The 16,288-nt window shown below is 35.6% G+C and overlaps 1 protein-coding gene across 1 annotated transcript in view; it reads right to left on the bottom strand.

Annotated features, from left to right (window-relative positions):
* Positions 1-16,288, bottom strand: part of LOC111528052 (armadillo repeat-containing protein 4) — a 162,718-nt gene that overhangs the window by 97,186 nt on the left and 49,244 nt on the right. Inside the window, exon 9 of the mRNA XM_026448211.1 lies at positions 2,632-2,746. Within this exon, the coding sequence (XP_026303996.1) occupies positions 2,632-2,746 (115 nt within the window). The remainder of the gene's footprint in view (positions 1-2,631; positions 2,747-16,288) is intronic.

The following is a 16,288-nucleotide window of genomic DNA, read 5'->3' as shown; positions in this document are numbered from 1 at the left end:
TTTTCCAGAAAAAGGCTAAAACTACAAAGGAGATGGTGCCAAGGCTTGAGCACTGAGCCCAGCTGCAGATCTAAGACGATGCTGGCTATGAGGACATGCAAGCATTTTGAACTGGGAGGAGATATGAAGAGAAAGGGCCAAGTGATTCAGTTCTAAATTTCATCTTTTGTTTTATTATAAAGACAATAAAATCTTGAGGTTATGTTCAGTTCAAAAAAAGAAATGTATGATAAATTTTACACTGTAAATGAATCCTTTTTTGTGGGTGAAAAAAATATCTAGGAATACAACTTACAAGGGATGTGAAGGACCTCTTCAAGGAGAACTGCAAACCACTGCTCAAGGAAATAAGAGAGGACACAAACAAATGGAAAAACGTTCCATGCTCATGGATAGGAAGAAACAATATTGTGAAAATGGCCATACTGCCTAAAGTAACTTATAGATTAAATGCTATCCCCATCAAGCTACCACTGGAGTTCTTCACAGAATTACAAAAGCTACTTCAAATTTCATATGTAACCAAAAAAGAGCCTATATATCCAAGACAATATTAAGCAAAAAGAACAAGGCTGGCGGCATCACACTTCCTGGCTTCATACTATATTACAAGGCTACAGTAACTAAAACAGCATGGTACTGGTACCAAAACAGAGATATAGACCAACGGAACAGAGGTCTCAGAAATAATGCCACACAACTATCTAATCTTTGATAAACCTGAAAAAAACAAGAAATGGGGAAAGGATTCCCTATTTAATAAAAGGTGTTGGGAAAACTTGCTAGCCATATGAAGAAAACTGAAACTGGACCTCTTCCTTACACCTTATACAAAAATTAACTCAAGATGGATTAAAGACCTACATGTAAGACCTAAAACCATAAAAACCCTAGAAGAAAACCTAGGCAATACCATTCAGGACATAGGCATGGGCAAAGCTTTCATGACTAAAACACCAAAAGCAATGGCAACAAAAGCCAAAATTGACAAATGGGATAGAATTAAACTAAAAAGTTCTGCACAGCAAAAGAAACTGTCATCAGAGTGAGCAGGCAACCTACAAAATGGGAAAAAATTTTTGCAATCCATCTGACAAAGGGCTAATATCCAGAATCTACAAGGGACTTATTTACAAGAGAAAACAAACAACTCCATCAAAAAGTGGGGAAAAGATATGAAAAGACACTTCTTAAAAAAAGACATTTATGTGACCAACAAACATATGAAAAAAAGTTCATCATCACTGGTCATTAGAGAAATGCAAATCAAAACCACAATGAGATACCATCTCACACCAGTTAGAATGGCGATCACTAAAATGTCAGGAAACAACAGATGCTGGAGAGGATGTGAAGAAATAGAAATGCTTTTACACTGTTGGTGGGAGTGTAAATTAGTTCAACCATTGTGGAAGACAGTGTGGCAATTCCTCAAGGATCTAGAACCATGAATACCATTTTACCCAGCAATCCCATTACTGGGTATATACCTAAAGGATTATAAATCAGTCCACTATAAAGATACATGCACATTTATATGTTTATTGCAGCACTACTTGCAATAGCAAAGACTTGGAACCAACCCAAACGCCCATCAATGGTAGACTGGATAAAGAAAAGGTGGCATATATACACCATGTAATACTATGCAGCCATAAAAAAGGATGCGTTCATGTCCATTGCAGGGACATGAATGAAGCTGGAAACCATCATTCTCAGCAAACTAACACAGGAACAGAAAACCAAACGCTGTATGTTCTCACTCATAAGTGGGAGCTGAACAATGAGAATGCATGGACACAGGGAAAGAAACATCACACACCGGGGCCTGTCAGATGGTGGGGGACTAGGGGAGGAATAGCATTAGGAGAAATACCTAATGTAGATGATGGGTTGATGAGTGGAGCAAACCACCATGGCATGTGTATAGCTATGTAACAAACCTGCTCGTTCTACACATGTATCCCAGAACTTAAAGTATAATTTTAAAAAATATTCAACAGGCAGAAATAACTTCAGCAACAAGGATCTTAAAGGGCAATCTCTAAACCTAGAGAAAAAATGTTAAGAGAAATAAGCTGAAAAGTGATCTTCAAAGAAAATAATAAAATTTACAAATCAAGGCCTAAAATCGATTTCAGAAACTTCTGGTCTCCTCTTTTTAGTGACAGATAAGAAAAGTAAGTCATTGAAATCATATGACCTTTTCAAAGCAACACAGAACATAGTGCTCTCTCACTGCAGGCTGTAACAAGAGAAGCAGTCATGTCTCCCCAGAGGCTGCACTCTCTCTACATAGCAGGTAAATGCAGACAATTTCCTTATCCCTCAAGAGACAAGAACAGTCAACCTGTCCTCACTCTGATTTACCTGAGATGCTTGCTTCCATTGCACCAATCAGCTAGAACTTGACAAGCACTGCCATCTTTGGCTAGTTTTGCTTTGCATTTTAAAACTGACCAGAAAAAAGGCAATGCTCCAAAATTATTTTGGCATAAACATTGTGCAACACTCTCTCCCACCAGATAAATCTGACTTATAATAAGTAAAAAGCAATTAGTCACCTGTGGTGGCATTTTTCAGTATAGTATTAGAGATTCTAGAAGAGACTGACCTGCAGTCCGTTCTTACCTTTGCATTTTCGATGCATGGACAGAGTGCCCACGCTGCGCTGGCCTTCACGTCTGGGTGAGGATTTTTCAGCAGGGACCACAACAAACGAACTCCATCTAAGCGATCAATTATGCTATCATGGAACCCAAAATCATGATATAAACTGTCATTAATATGTGAAGACAAACCATTTTAATGACCCACTTATTTACACAATTTTAATTATTTTTTTCAACTTTTGATATTTTGCTTAGTTTTTTTTTTTTTTTTTTTTTTTTTTTTGCAAAACTTCATCAACAGTAGGGAGGTAACAGGCTGTTGAATTGTCAGCCCTCTGATTTCAGTTTCAAATCCATGACACAGAAAACAAGCTGCATGATGATTCACATAAACTGAAAATCAAGCCATGTAATTTTTTAATTAGCTGTACACAGACTGTTACCTAAATGTAAAAATACTAGTTTCTTTCATATAGTAACATCTAAATACTTTCCAAAACAAATATTTATGCCTCAAAACTGTGCAGTTACCTTTTTTATTTGGTCCATGTTTAATTGACTTACCTTACTGTATGACATATTTTAAACGCTTTCAGTCCTAATCTAGCATTAGGAATTAAAATCATTACACCACAGTGCATCCTTTGTTGGGCATGAATAACACGTAACTTGTTTTCCATGTGCACCCTTCCCAGCAAGACTAACATTGCAGACTGTGTTATAATTACTTAAACACACTGTAATCAAAATAGCTTCATGACTAGCTGAAAAATGAATTATCATCAGAGCCATCTCTACACCATCTGTCTTCTGTTTATATATCAATCAGTCCAGGAGCATAACCTCGCAGTAAGGTCCACTGGGTACTCACAGCGGAGAAGAAGGCCAAACAAAACTTAATAACCTTTACAAACATGGCTTTGTTCAGAAAGGTATATTAAACTCAAAGCAGATGAAAAAAGATAAAGGACATCGAAATTCCTTTGATTTTTAATCTCAAGTTGAATTAAACACATGTAGTATTGAGCCACAGATAGAATAAATACTAGCTTAAAATGCCATTCAAATTCTTCCTTGAAAATTGACATAAAAACATCTAGATGTCTTGATTATCTTAGATGAGTTTACCAGGGGGGAAAAAACGTATTATTCCAAAGTTTTCAAGTAGGAGATCAGTTTTGCATAACCTTATAAAATTGGTGATGCTGAAAAAGAGCATTGAAAACCCCTGGTGATGCAAATAGCCTATATCAGGACAAAAACAGTCTTAAAAAAGGACTTCTAATAAGAAAAAATACACTGAAAAATTATTTTAAAGTAAAGCTTAAGTAAATAGGTTTTCAAATCTGAAACTTTCATACCATGCTGAGAGAAAACAAAGTTTTATTTCTCAATTAATGGAAACTCTAAAGAAACATACTGGCACTTCACAATGAAGAATTTGCTTTTCAAATTTAAACTGAAAAGTCATATTGCCTTCCATATGCTACTTAAAATATAACTAATGCTGATCTCTGAGCCTCTATTTTTTTCATATAAAATGTCATAATGAACAACAGTGAATAATGGTCTGCCCTATCTTCTCATAAATTTCACAGCAAACTTGGCATTAGTGATATGTAACTGTATACTGCTGGCCAGAAATAACTTGTCATTACAGTGGAAGTCATCTGGATGGCACAAATTTGCAATTTAAAAAAAAAGGATCATTCAATACTGGACATAATTTCACAATTAACTTTAAATAAATTATAGACAAAATTTCACAACTACAAAAATTCACTATAATTGTAAAATTAGATCTATAATTTACCATTTTCAACCCAAACCCTACTTAGTTCATCAGCTACTTAGTTATAATGAGTGAGGATTTTGGTTCCATTACTGGTATCTTAAAAGAAGACTCAGGGGCGGGGCCCAGTGACTCACACCTGTAATCCCAACAGTTTGGGAGGTGAGGGCAGACAGATCACTTGAGGTCAGGAGTTCAAGACCAGCCTGCCCAACGTGGCTAAATCTTGTCTCTACTAAAAATACAAAAATAAATCAGGCATGGTGGCACGCACCTGTAGTCCCAGCTACTCAGGAGGCTGAGGCAGGACAATCGCTTGAACCCGGGAGGCGGAGGTTGCAGTGAGCCGAGATTGCACCACTGCACTCCAGCCTGGGTGACAGAGTGAGTCTTCATTTGAGAAAAAAAAAAAAAAAGAAAAGACTCAGAACAGTACAGAATGATAACTTCCTATGACAAGAACATGATTGAAAAACATTTGCCACCACAGGAACTAACAAACTCAGGAGTAGTAAACTTCAGAGTTTAACTTTATCCCTTCCATCTCCCTCATCCTCTGCATGAACTCATTTATTGCTAAATTTTACTTCATAATAACTTAAATATCTGCCCATTTCCCTGTTTTCTATTTGAGCACCCAAATCCCAGTCTTTACCATTTCATCTCAGGATCATTGTGTGAGAGAATAACTTGGTTTTGTGTCTTCAGTTTTTCTCAATTTCAATCCATCTTACAAATCCCTGCAAATTAATCTTCCTAAAGACACTTTTAGGGTTTCTGCAATAGCTCCTTGAGAGCAGGGTGCCAGGGATATTCATTCTGTTCATGACACTAGCTAGCACATTTAATCAGTGCTTGTTAAACAATTCACAACCCAAAGATCACTCCTGTGGAAAAAAGTCTCCAATGGCCTCCCGTTGCCTTCATGGTATTAAGCTGCAATTCCAAAGTTTGGTATTTAAATTTTTTAGGGAGCTGGAATTTCTCATAAGACTCCTTGACTATCTACTAAACACTAAGTACTAGGCATACAGAAATAACCGATACACTTGGGTCAGAAACGGTGGCTCACGCCTGTAATCCTAACACTTTGGGAGGCCAAGGTAGGTGGATCGCATGAGCTCAGGAGTTCAAGACTAGCCCAGGCAACAAAGGACCCTGTCTCTACAAAAAATACAAAAAAAAAAAAAATTAGCCAGGCATGGTGGCGCATGACTCTAATCTCAGCTACTTGGAAGGCTGAGGTAGGAGGATGACTTGAGCCCAGGAAGCGAAGGTTGCAGTGAACCCAGATTGCACCACTGCACTCTAACCTGAATGACAGAGCCAGACCCTGTCTCAAAAACAAACAAACAAACAAAATGGATACAGTCAATTCTCATCAGGGAAGTTATGTTCTATCAAGTCACTGCAAACCTTAGATGAACAAATACTGAACTACTGCTCCTAGGGTATATATAAAGTGGGTTCCCATGAGCCACTGGTCAGAACATTTTCATCAACCAATCAATGTATAACGTTGTTTCACGTGTATTTCTCTTTAAAGACACCTTATTTGATACAGATTGTTGAATCATGAATATTGGACTTATGGCCAACAGCTCTATAACTTGTGCCTGAATGGCGTTTAGGGAATACACAGATTTTTTCCAAAAGGAACATCGCAACCTTTCTGCACTTAGGAACACTGGGCAGCACTTCAGCACTATGCTTAGGGACCATATTAAAACAGCAAAATCACCATCTGAGAGCACAGACTGTGAAAAACTGTGGCACTAAACAGACTGCCAAATGGACGAGCTATTCACAGTGTGAGAGCTGGAACAAAAAGTCAAAATGTTACCTTTTTGGACCTCAGCAGAGAACATGTGCACCAGGTGACTCAAAATGTGTCCCTGCTTTGCACGTGTCCAGGAATGTCAGCGCAAGTGATATGACTACTGATTTAGGGGTTATAAATAAAGTTTAGAGAGTATATGAATTTGTCAACTCAGAATCTGCAAATAATGTGGACTGACTGTGTTTTAATTGACCATTGGGAAACTACAGTCTCGTGAGGGTGATAAACAGACCATTATAATCTGTAATAAATGCTGCAATAAATGGAGCACGGGGTTTCACATGACCACAGACAGAAGACACCAGTTTACTCACAGACCACAGAGATTCTCCCCCTGTTATACTTTTCAACTATAGTTGTTTCCCAGTCATCTCCATATTTTACTTAATAATCCATCAATTAAGGTCTACAACAAAACCTCTTTCACAAATCCTTTGGCATCTTCCTCCTTTAAGTTTCTTTTTAATTTTGCTCTCCCTTTACCTGCACCTCATACCACATTACTTTGCTTTGTAGTCATGTGTTGTGTGCTTCTTATCTCCCAAATTACCATGTAATCTCCATGATAGCAGGAATTCTGTGCTTCCCACCACACTCCCAGCAGGCTACCACACCAGCGAATATTGGTGAAATGGATCTGAAATTTGCTTACTCTTCTTCAATGAATCAAAAATCTCTCCCAACACAAGTACATTCCTCCTTAAACCTCATACTTGCAAAATACATCTTCAAATTCTAAATGTAAGCAGTAAAGTTTTCATTTGAAGTTGTCTCTAAGTGGAAAGTCTATTTTCTCAGAATTTCTTGACAACTTCATTGCTTTCTGCATATACAGTGATGGGCTTATAGGTGGTGTTAATTTATACCACTCTCCATTTTCAACAGGTCTACCCCTTACATAGTTCTCTTACTTGATTAGCATCTTGCTCTGAATTCATTTCCAGCAGTATGGTAGCTCTTCTCATTTTGTATAGCAATAGAATCCTACATTAATTTCTTGACATTATAAAAACAAAACTGAATTACATGCTTTCAAGATCTTCAGCTATATCCCAGAAATCAAACTGCCTGGCTGGCAAAATAACAGCTCTAGAAAGATGAATCCATGTACGTATTTTTGGTTATTTAAAAAAAATAAACAAACCAAAAAGATGCAGCTGCTTGCTCTGTTTCTCAGGCTCTTGTTATATTAACATTTTCCAGGACTGCTATGAAGTTTGGCTGGCTCGCCTGCCCATTGAGGCCACATATATGAACAAATGTGAACAGTTTGTGCCCATACTGTGGGCACAGGCAAGATTGCAGGGTTTCTTTCTGGCAATATCAACATATCTATTTTGAAACCATAATTTTTCATGTTTTCTAAAAACTTCACAGTATTTGCTGAAAATTACACTGATAAATATTATTGAATGACAGTGGCTCAAACTAAGTGTGGTTTGCTTAAAAGAACATGACGTTCTTAAACTACAACATTAAAAGATGCGACTGTCATCTATAAGTTTTGAAACCAAGTTGGCAATTCAATAAAATGGGAAACATAAATGTATGTCAGAATTAAAATGATCATCCCTGGGAAAAACAGATTAGAAGAGAATTTTACCTTTAAAAAAATCCTTAAGGTTTTTTACATTTCTACCTCTATGTGTTATTCCAAAGAGGCTATGGGATAACAAATTTGGAGAAAAGATGTGAATGTGGCAGTCTTGGGAAAAGTATGTCAGAAATTCTTTGGCCTTTGGAAAGCAGGAAGATAGTCTATGCTTTTATACTTGATATAAGCAATATGATTAGAAAGACTCTAGAAACCTTTCTTGTCAGAAAAATTATTCATCATATAGTAAATATGTTTTTCCTTCTTTTTCTAAACTTTTATTTTAGTTTTGGGGCTACATGTGCAGGTTTGTTACACAGGTAAATTCCATGTCACGGGGTTTGGTGTACAGATTATTTTGTTACCCAGATAATAAGCACGTACCTGATAGGTAGTTTTTCAATCCTCACCCTCCACCCACCCTCCACCTTCAAGTAGGCCCTGGAATGTGTTGTTTCCTTCTTTGTGTCCATGTGTACTCAGTGTTCGCCTCCCACTGACAAGTGAGAACATGCGGTATTTGGTTTTCTATCCCTGCATTAATTTGCTTACGGTAATGGTCTCCAGCTCTATGCATGTTGTTGCAAAAACAATTACAACAAAATAAAAATGAACAAATGAGACCTAATTAAACTAAACAGAGCTTCTGCACAGCAAAAGAAACTATCCACAGAGTAAACAGATAAACCCACAGAATGGGAGAAAATATATGCAAACTATGCATCTGACAAAAATCTAATATCCACAATCTATAAGGAACTTAAATTAACAAGCAAAAACTGAATTACCCCATTGAAAAGTGGTCAAAGCACATGAACAGATCCGTCTCACAAGAAGACATACACGCGGCCAGCAAGCACATTGAAAAATGTTCAACATCACTGATCATTAGAGAACTGCAAATGAAAACCACAAGGAGATACCATCTCACATCAGTCAGAATGGCTATCATGAAAAAGTCGAAAAATAACAGATGCTGTACAAGGTTGTGGAGAAAAGGGAAAATAATTCAAAACCTGAATTATTTTTCCTATAATTTGCATTGTAGGAATGCAAATTAGTTCAGGCACTGTGGAAAGCAGTTTGGAGATTTCTCAAAGAACTTAAAACAATGAACATTCAACCCAGCAATCCCATTATTAGGTATAAACCCAAAGGAATATAAATCACTCTACCATAAAGATACATGCATGTCTTTGTTTACTGCAGCAAAATTCACAGTAGCAAAGACATAGAATCAATCTAAATGCCCATCAATGGTAGACTGGATAAAGAAAATGTACATATACACCATGGAGTACTATGCAGCCATATAAAAGAATGAGATCAAACAATAAATACTAAGTGAGAGCCAATTATATCCCATCCATTGCAACACATCAAGAGGCACAAAACATCTAGTTGTCCAACTTTTAAGCAGTGCTAAAAGTTGTCCAACTTTTAGCAATGCTGAGTTAGCAATGCTGAATTTAATTATGCTGGTGACCACCAGATCTTTCCATTGTAAAGATGCCATTTTTTCTTTTCATTGTATAACAATCTGTGGGGTCATATTGTGTCACCCTGAGAAAGTACTATTCCAACAATCATTCCCTATTTTAAGTTTTAGCATCCATTTATTATCCTTGCCTAAAATAATTATTTTATTGGGAGTTGTAAAATAGTGATTTTTCTAATTCTGTTCATTTTCTCAATTTCTTACTTGGCATTACTCTATGAAAAAGAGCTTTTCTTTCATTAACTACAGCTCAGTTACAGTTCCTCCATACAGGCAGAATAAATGTTTAATCTGTTCCCTTTAATGACCAATTTGTGGTTATCTCCTCTGTAGGCAAAGGAGAAATATAGCATTTCCAGTATTTATAAACATGGATGTATGTGTGTATATATATATATGTGTGTGCATAAAAATGCATGTATACACATACTTTATATATGTATACAAAATAGAAATGGTATATTTGAAAACTACAGTATTAGAAATGAAGAATTCATTAGATGGGCTTAACAGCAAACTAGACACAGAAGAGAAAGGGATCTGTGAATTCAAGGCAATAAAATATATCCAAACAGAAAAACAAGAGAAAAGCCTGACCTTTCCTCCTTCGAAAAAGAAGTAACAGAGTTCAATCTCTGTGAAATATTATTAAATGAAACAACATATGTGTGATTGGAATACCAAGAAGAGGACAGAGAGAGAAAAGGACCCAAGAACATCTGTGAAGGCAATAATCGCAATCTTCTCCAAAATTGATGGCAGACATTAATCCATAGGTCCAAGAAGCTCAGTAAACCCTAAATGAAAGTAAAAACCACAATATAAATGAAAGTAAAACCACACCTACACACATCATAATCAAATGGCTGAAACCCAAAGGTAAAAAGCCAATATTAAAAGCAACCAAAGAAAAAAAATACATGTGGCTTAGTCCCTTCAGGCTACAATAACAGAATGCCATAGGCTGGGTGGCTTGTAAACAACACACATTTATTTCTCACAGTTCTGGAGACTGGGAGGTCAAAGATAAAGGTAGGCAGATTCAGTGTCTAGTGAGGGCCTGCTTACTGGTTCGTAGACAACCGTATTTTCACCTTAACTTCACATGGTAGAAGGGGCAAAGGAGCTCTCTGGGGACTCTTTTAAAAGGGCATTAATTTCATTCATGAGGCCTCTACCCTCATGTCCTAATCACTTCCCAAAAGTCTCAGCTCTAAATTTTCTCACAATGGGATTAAGTTTCAACATGTAAATGTGAGGGAACAGTACACATAGCACAGTAGTTATAGAGAATTATGATATGATTGAATTCAGACTTCTCGTAAGAAACAGTGAGGGCAAGAAGACAATAGAATGGCATTTATAAAATGCTAGAAGTAAAAGAACTGTCAACCTAGACTTCTGTGTTCAGTGAAAACATCCTTCAAAAGGGATAGTAAATCCCCTTGCCTTAGCCCTAAAGTCAGTAAGTAGAGCACAGCAAAGCCATTGTGTGGGGCAGAACAAAGTAGTCATCCATGATATTGCCAGAAAGAAACTCTATGACCTTAACCATGCCTACAATATGGCACAAACTATTCACGTTTGTTCATATATATGGACTCAATTGGCAGGTGAGCCAACAAGGTTGCTTTAATGGTCCAGCATGGAGTGTTAGAGCACAAGAAGGATGAGTAGAGAATCTTTCTAAGTGTAGGGGGAAACAGTCACAAGATATTAGAACCTAAATAGAGTGACTGAAGCAATCTTTAGTGGTGCAACCCAACGCGGGAAGCAGAACCCTGGTAGAATAAGGTGAATATCCTCATTGAGAATCAGCCGGTATGTGGGGACAGAGATTGAAAAGTGTGAAAGAAAGTGCCAATATAGTGGAGCAGCGTGGCACAAGAGGTCAAAAGCTGAGCAGGGTGAGGAGGGCAGACATACTAGGGGAAGGTGGCCTAACATGGTGAACTAGAGCCTGAATGGGGTGAAGAGAACATTTTGGTAGCTGGGTAATCCAGTATGGTAAATCAGAACCAGCACAGGGTGAGAAGAGCATCTACAAAGGGGAGGAGATGGGGATGCTTGGTGAATGAAAGCTTGGTAACATACAGGGAAATTGATCAAATAAGTAAGGACAGTAAGAACAGAAGTCAGTTTCTCACTGTCAATGAAGAGAATTATAAATACAGTTGACCCTTGAATAACATGGATTTGAGCTCTGTGGGACCACTTACATGTGAATTTCCTTCACCTCTGCTACCCCTGAGACAGCAAGGCCAACACCTCTTCTTCCTCCTCCTCCTCAGCCTGATCAACATGAAGACAACAAAGATGAAGACCTTTATGATGATTCACTTCCACTTAATGAATAGTAATTATATTTTCTCTTCCTTAGAATTTTCTTTATAATATTTTCTTTTCTCTAGCTTACATTATTGTAAGAAATCAGTATATAACATACAAAATACATGCTAATGGTTTATGTTATTGGTAAGGCTTCTGGTCAACAGTAGGCTATTAGTAGCTAAGTTTTGGGGAAGCCAAAATTATACACAGATTTTTGACTGCATGGAGGGTTAGTGTCTCTAACCCCTGTGTTGTTCAAAGGACAACTCTAGGGAGAGAAAACTAGAAATAAACAAATCTACAGTCATGACTGAAAATTTTCACACCCCTTTCTGAGGAATTGATAAAATAAAATTTAAAAAATGGTAAAGATAGAAAAGACTGAAAAACACACTTAACCAATTTAACTTAATCAACGTTTAAAAGCATTGCAGACAACTACTGCAGAATACACAGTTTTCTCTCAGTGCAAACGGAATATTGACAAATACAGACCAGATGGCTGAGTCATAAAGCCAAATATGAAAGAACTGAAATCACATATAATATCATCCCTGACCTTGTGGTTTTAAACTAGAAATCAATAACAACATGGGATCTGGAAAGTAACCAGTTTTAGAAATTAAGCAGCACTTGCAAATAATCTCTGGGTCCAAGGTCAATCACACAAAAAATAGAAACTATTTTGAATTAAATAAAAATGAAATCACAACGTATGTTTGTGGGATTGAGGCTAACACTGTGCTTAAAGAAAAATATTACATATTTTTATTATGTACGAAATACATATGAAACATGTATGGATGAAAGAGTGAAACTCTGCCTCAAAAAAAAAAAAAAAAAAAAAAAGAAAAAGAAAAAAAGAAAAGTAAACAACAACAAATAAAAGAACTTTATATCTAGCATATATATGATATAATATATATGAAAAGAAAACAACAATAAAAGAACTTCATATCTAAAGTAAATAAAATAAAATGAGCATATTTCTTGAGAAACACAAATTACCAAAACTGACCCAAGAAGGAATTGAAAACTACATAGTGCCACATCTTTAAGTAAATTGAATTTGTAATTTCAAAAACTAATTAAAAAGGAATGTTTTTCACAAAGAAAACTCCAACTTAGATAATTTTGCTAAGTGAATTATGTCAATATTCAAGAAAAAATAATCCTACACAAAATCTATCAGAAAATAAAGAGAAAAAATAATTTCTCAACTTGCCCTATAAGGCCTACATAACCCTGATACTAACAGTGATAAAGATATTGCAAGGAAAGAAAACTATACACCGACATATCTCATGAACATAAACACAAAATATAAAATATCAGCAACTTGAACACAAGAATGCATGAAAAAGGTAACGCAACATGATCAGAGTGATTTTATCCAAGGAATGGAAGGTTGGCTCATCCTTCTAAAACAAATCAAGTTAAGTCACTTTATTAATAGAACAAAAGAAAAATCATCCGATCATCTCAATAGATATAGAAAAGCATCGTATAAAATTCAAAAATCCATTTTTATTAAAATGTAAGTCTCACAGCAAACTAGGAATAGAAAGAAACTTTTGCAATCTGATAAAACATCTACAAAAACCTACCGCTAACATCACACTTAAAAACGGAATGCTTTCTCCCAGATTAGGTACAGAACATATATGTTTGCACTCACTTGATTGTAACAGAGGTCTTGGCCTGCTTAATAAAGCACACACAAAAAAGAAATAACAGGCATAAGGATTGTGGGGGGAAGTGAACTGTCATTATTTGCAGATTATGGATTTCTACATGTAGAAAACCCTATGGTATCTACAAAAAAAATTAGAAAAAATAAAGTTAGCAAGTTTGTCAGCATACATAAAGGTATATTTGAATATACAAAGGTATGTTCAAAATTTAATTACATACCCATTACTTGTATAACAAACAAGTGGCAAAATATTAAAAATGATTATCAATCACAAAACCACAAGTAAGTAGATAACTAGAAAAAGTATAAAGCAAAATGTGCAATACTCTACATTGCAACTACAAGGTATTGCTGACAGAAATGGAAGACCCAAATAAATGGCAATATATACCTTATTAATGGATTGACATTCTCAATATCATTAAGATTTCCATTTTCCTTAAATTAGTTCAGAAATAGACCCATTCATTTACAGTCAATTGAATTTCAACTGAGATACCAAGATAATCAAATGAAAAATTGTGTTTTCAATAAACGGTACTGAGACAGATGGATACTGTATGAAACAATTAATTTTGACTCCCTTTCAAGCCATACTTAAAAACTAGTTTGATCACAGACAGGACAGAATCCCATGAACCTTAAAGGACAATTGAAAACCATATTAAAGGTTTCTGCTCAAAAGGAAATCTTAATGCTTATTGGGGAAAAATTACTCCACAGTACATATATCTAATAATGCAAACGTATTCAGAATATGTAATGGACTGCAACAAAAGAGAAGCAATCCAATTAAAAATGGGCAAAAGACTTTAACAGGCCACGAAACAATATATACAAGTTGGTAATAAAGATATGGAAAGTTACTCAATATCATTAGTTATCAGAAAAATGAAAATGAAATCTACAATGACATAGATTGTCATTTCATCCTATTGGAATGACTAAATTTTTTTTAAAAAGACTGACAGCACTAAGTATTGGCACTGGTAGGAGTGTAAAATCGTATAATCACTTTTGTGTACTATTTGGAAGTTGTTAGTAAAGTGAAACACGTACTCTGTGATGACTCAGAAGTTCCAATGCAAGAATATGCAATTCTAACCTATAGTGATGGAAATAAAAAAGTGGTTGCTTAGAGTGGGCATGAAAATTGATTGAAACATAACATGAGAAAACTTTCCTGGATGAAGGACATGTTTTATGATTACTTTTGCCTGCTGGTTATATGGCTGTATACAATTATGAAAACTCACTAAACTAAACAATTAAGTGTAAAAATAACCCGTAATTTAGAACAAAATGTCAGACAAAACACTTTATGCTTTCATTCAAATACACTCCAAATAGAAACAAAACTAAGCTGCAGTTTATAGAGATGCATTCTCAAGTATAAAATTATGAAAAAGAAGCAAGATCCTAATTACAATAAAGGCAAAAAAAGGAGCCATCCCCAGAGTAAAGAGGGGTGGCATTGGGTGGGCTGGGAGGACAGGCAGTCAGGGGGTTTATAATAATGACAATATTCTATTTCTTGAGTTGGATGGCAGTTACATAAGTGTTTCCCTTCCAATAATTTACTAATGTTTTAATTTGCATTATACACTTTCCTTTATGTATATTTTACAAATTTAAAAAAATTTTAAAGACTTTTTATTTTATTGTGAACACACAGATACACATATGTGCTCCCTCAGTAAATAGTACTTAGAAGAAGCCCATTCTTTCAGCTATTAATATGACTGCATATCATAACTGGCTGGATGAGATACAGAATGTGGAAAAATAAAAACCACATAATCCTCAAATTTAAAAATCCCTAGAGCCTGTTTTAAAATGAGAAAACCAAGATTTGGAAGATTAAATGATTCAGGTAATTACTCTCCATTTGACACTTTTGTATCTCAGTTAAATCTACATGCTTTTAAAAGTATGCAGATGAAAAACAAAAATGAAAATGTGAAAGAAAAATGTTCTTGTTGATACAAACATGTAAAACATATATTCTATTTTATGTTTTGCATAAACCCTGAAAGGTCACAAAGACTGGTTCTGTGGCAAAAGAAATATCTGGGCAGCCACAAAGAGATTAAATCTCTTCTGTATACAAACAAGCATAGCTTTACTTTTTTCCCCTTTTTACAAAGAACAAATAAACCCAATGTAAAAACTGAAAAAAAAAAAAAAAAAAAAAAACTATGTAAATGCAACATAATTATGTTTCAACCACAGAGGAGAGGAAATTTAGAGTTACAGATTCCATGGTAAGTTTTAATTCTATCCTTGTGTATATGAAAGAGTCTTTCATTACACGATCACATAACACTGGGCCATGTAACAATCAGTCCAACAAATGTTTACTTTACAACGTGTGGAAGGAAAATATTTTGTAAGAGAAATTGTAGGAAATTAGTATATTATTTATGTAAATTGTTAGGTAACCTTTCTTAGAATCCTGGGCACTTACAAAATATTAATAGAAATACCTGTTCCTTAATTTCCTTGATCTAAAGAACATGAAATTTGAAGGATTGCTTGAGCCCAGGAGTTTAAGGCTGCAGTGACCCCTCATTATGCCACTGCACTTTAGGCTGGGTGACAGAGTGAGACCCCACCTCCAATGAAGAAAAGAAAAAAACATGAAATTTAACTATTTTATAGGCAGGCACTTACTTATGTTGAAAGCTAACCTTTAAATTTTAAGGATATTTTGAAGTAATGGAAAATTTAGAGCATTAGACTTTTAGTATGTTTTGAATCATGTATGCCAGGTAGTTTGTACTAAAGAACAGTAGAGACTGAGTAACTCATGAAGATTCATGAATTCAAATAATTTTTAAAAAGGGGCTGGGTGCAATGGCTCATGCCTGTAATCCCGGCACTTTGGGAGGTCAAGGCGGGTGGATCATGAGGTCAGGAGATCGA

The sequence above is a fragment of the Piliocolobus tephrosceles genome, chromosome 9 (assembly GCF_002776525.5).
Source record: "Piliocolobus tephrosceles isolate RC106 chromosome 9, ASM277652v3, whole genome shotgun sequence".
Lineage (NCBI taxonomy): Eukaryota > Metazoa > Chordata > Mammalia > Primates > Cercopithecidae > Piliocolobus > Piliocolobus tephrosceles.
Note: the sequence above shows the minus strand (reverse complement) of the source record. Positions and strands in the feature narration are given on the sequence as shown.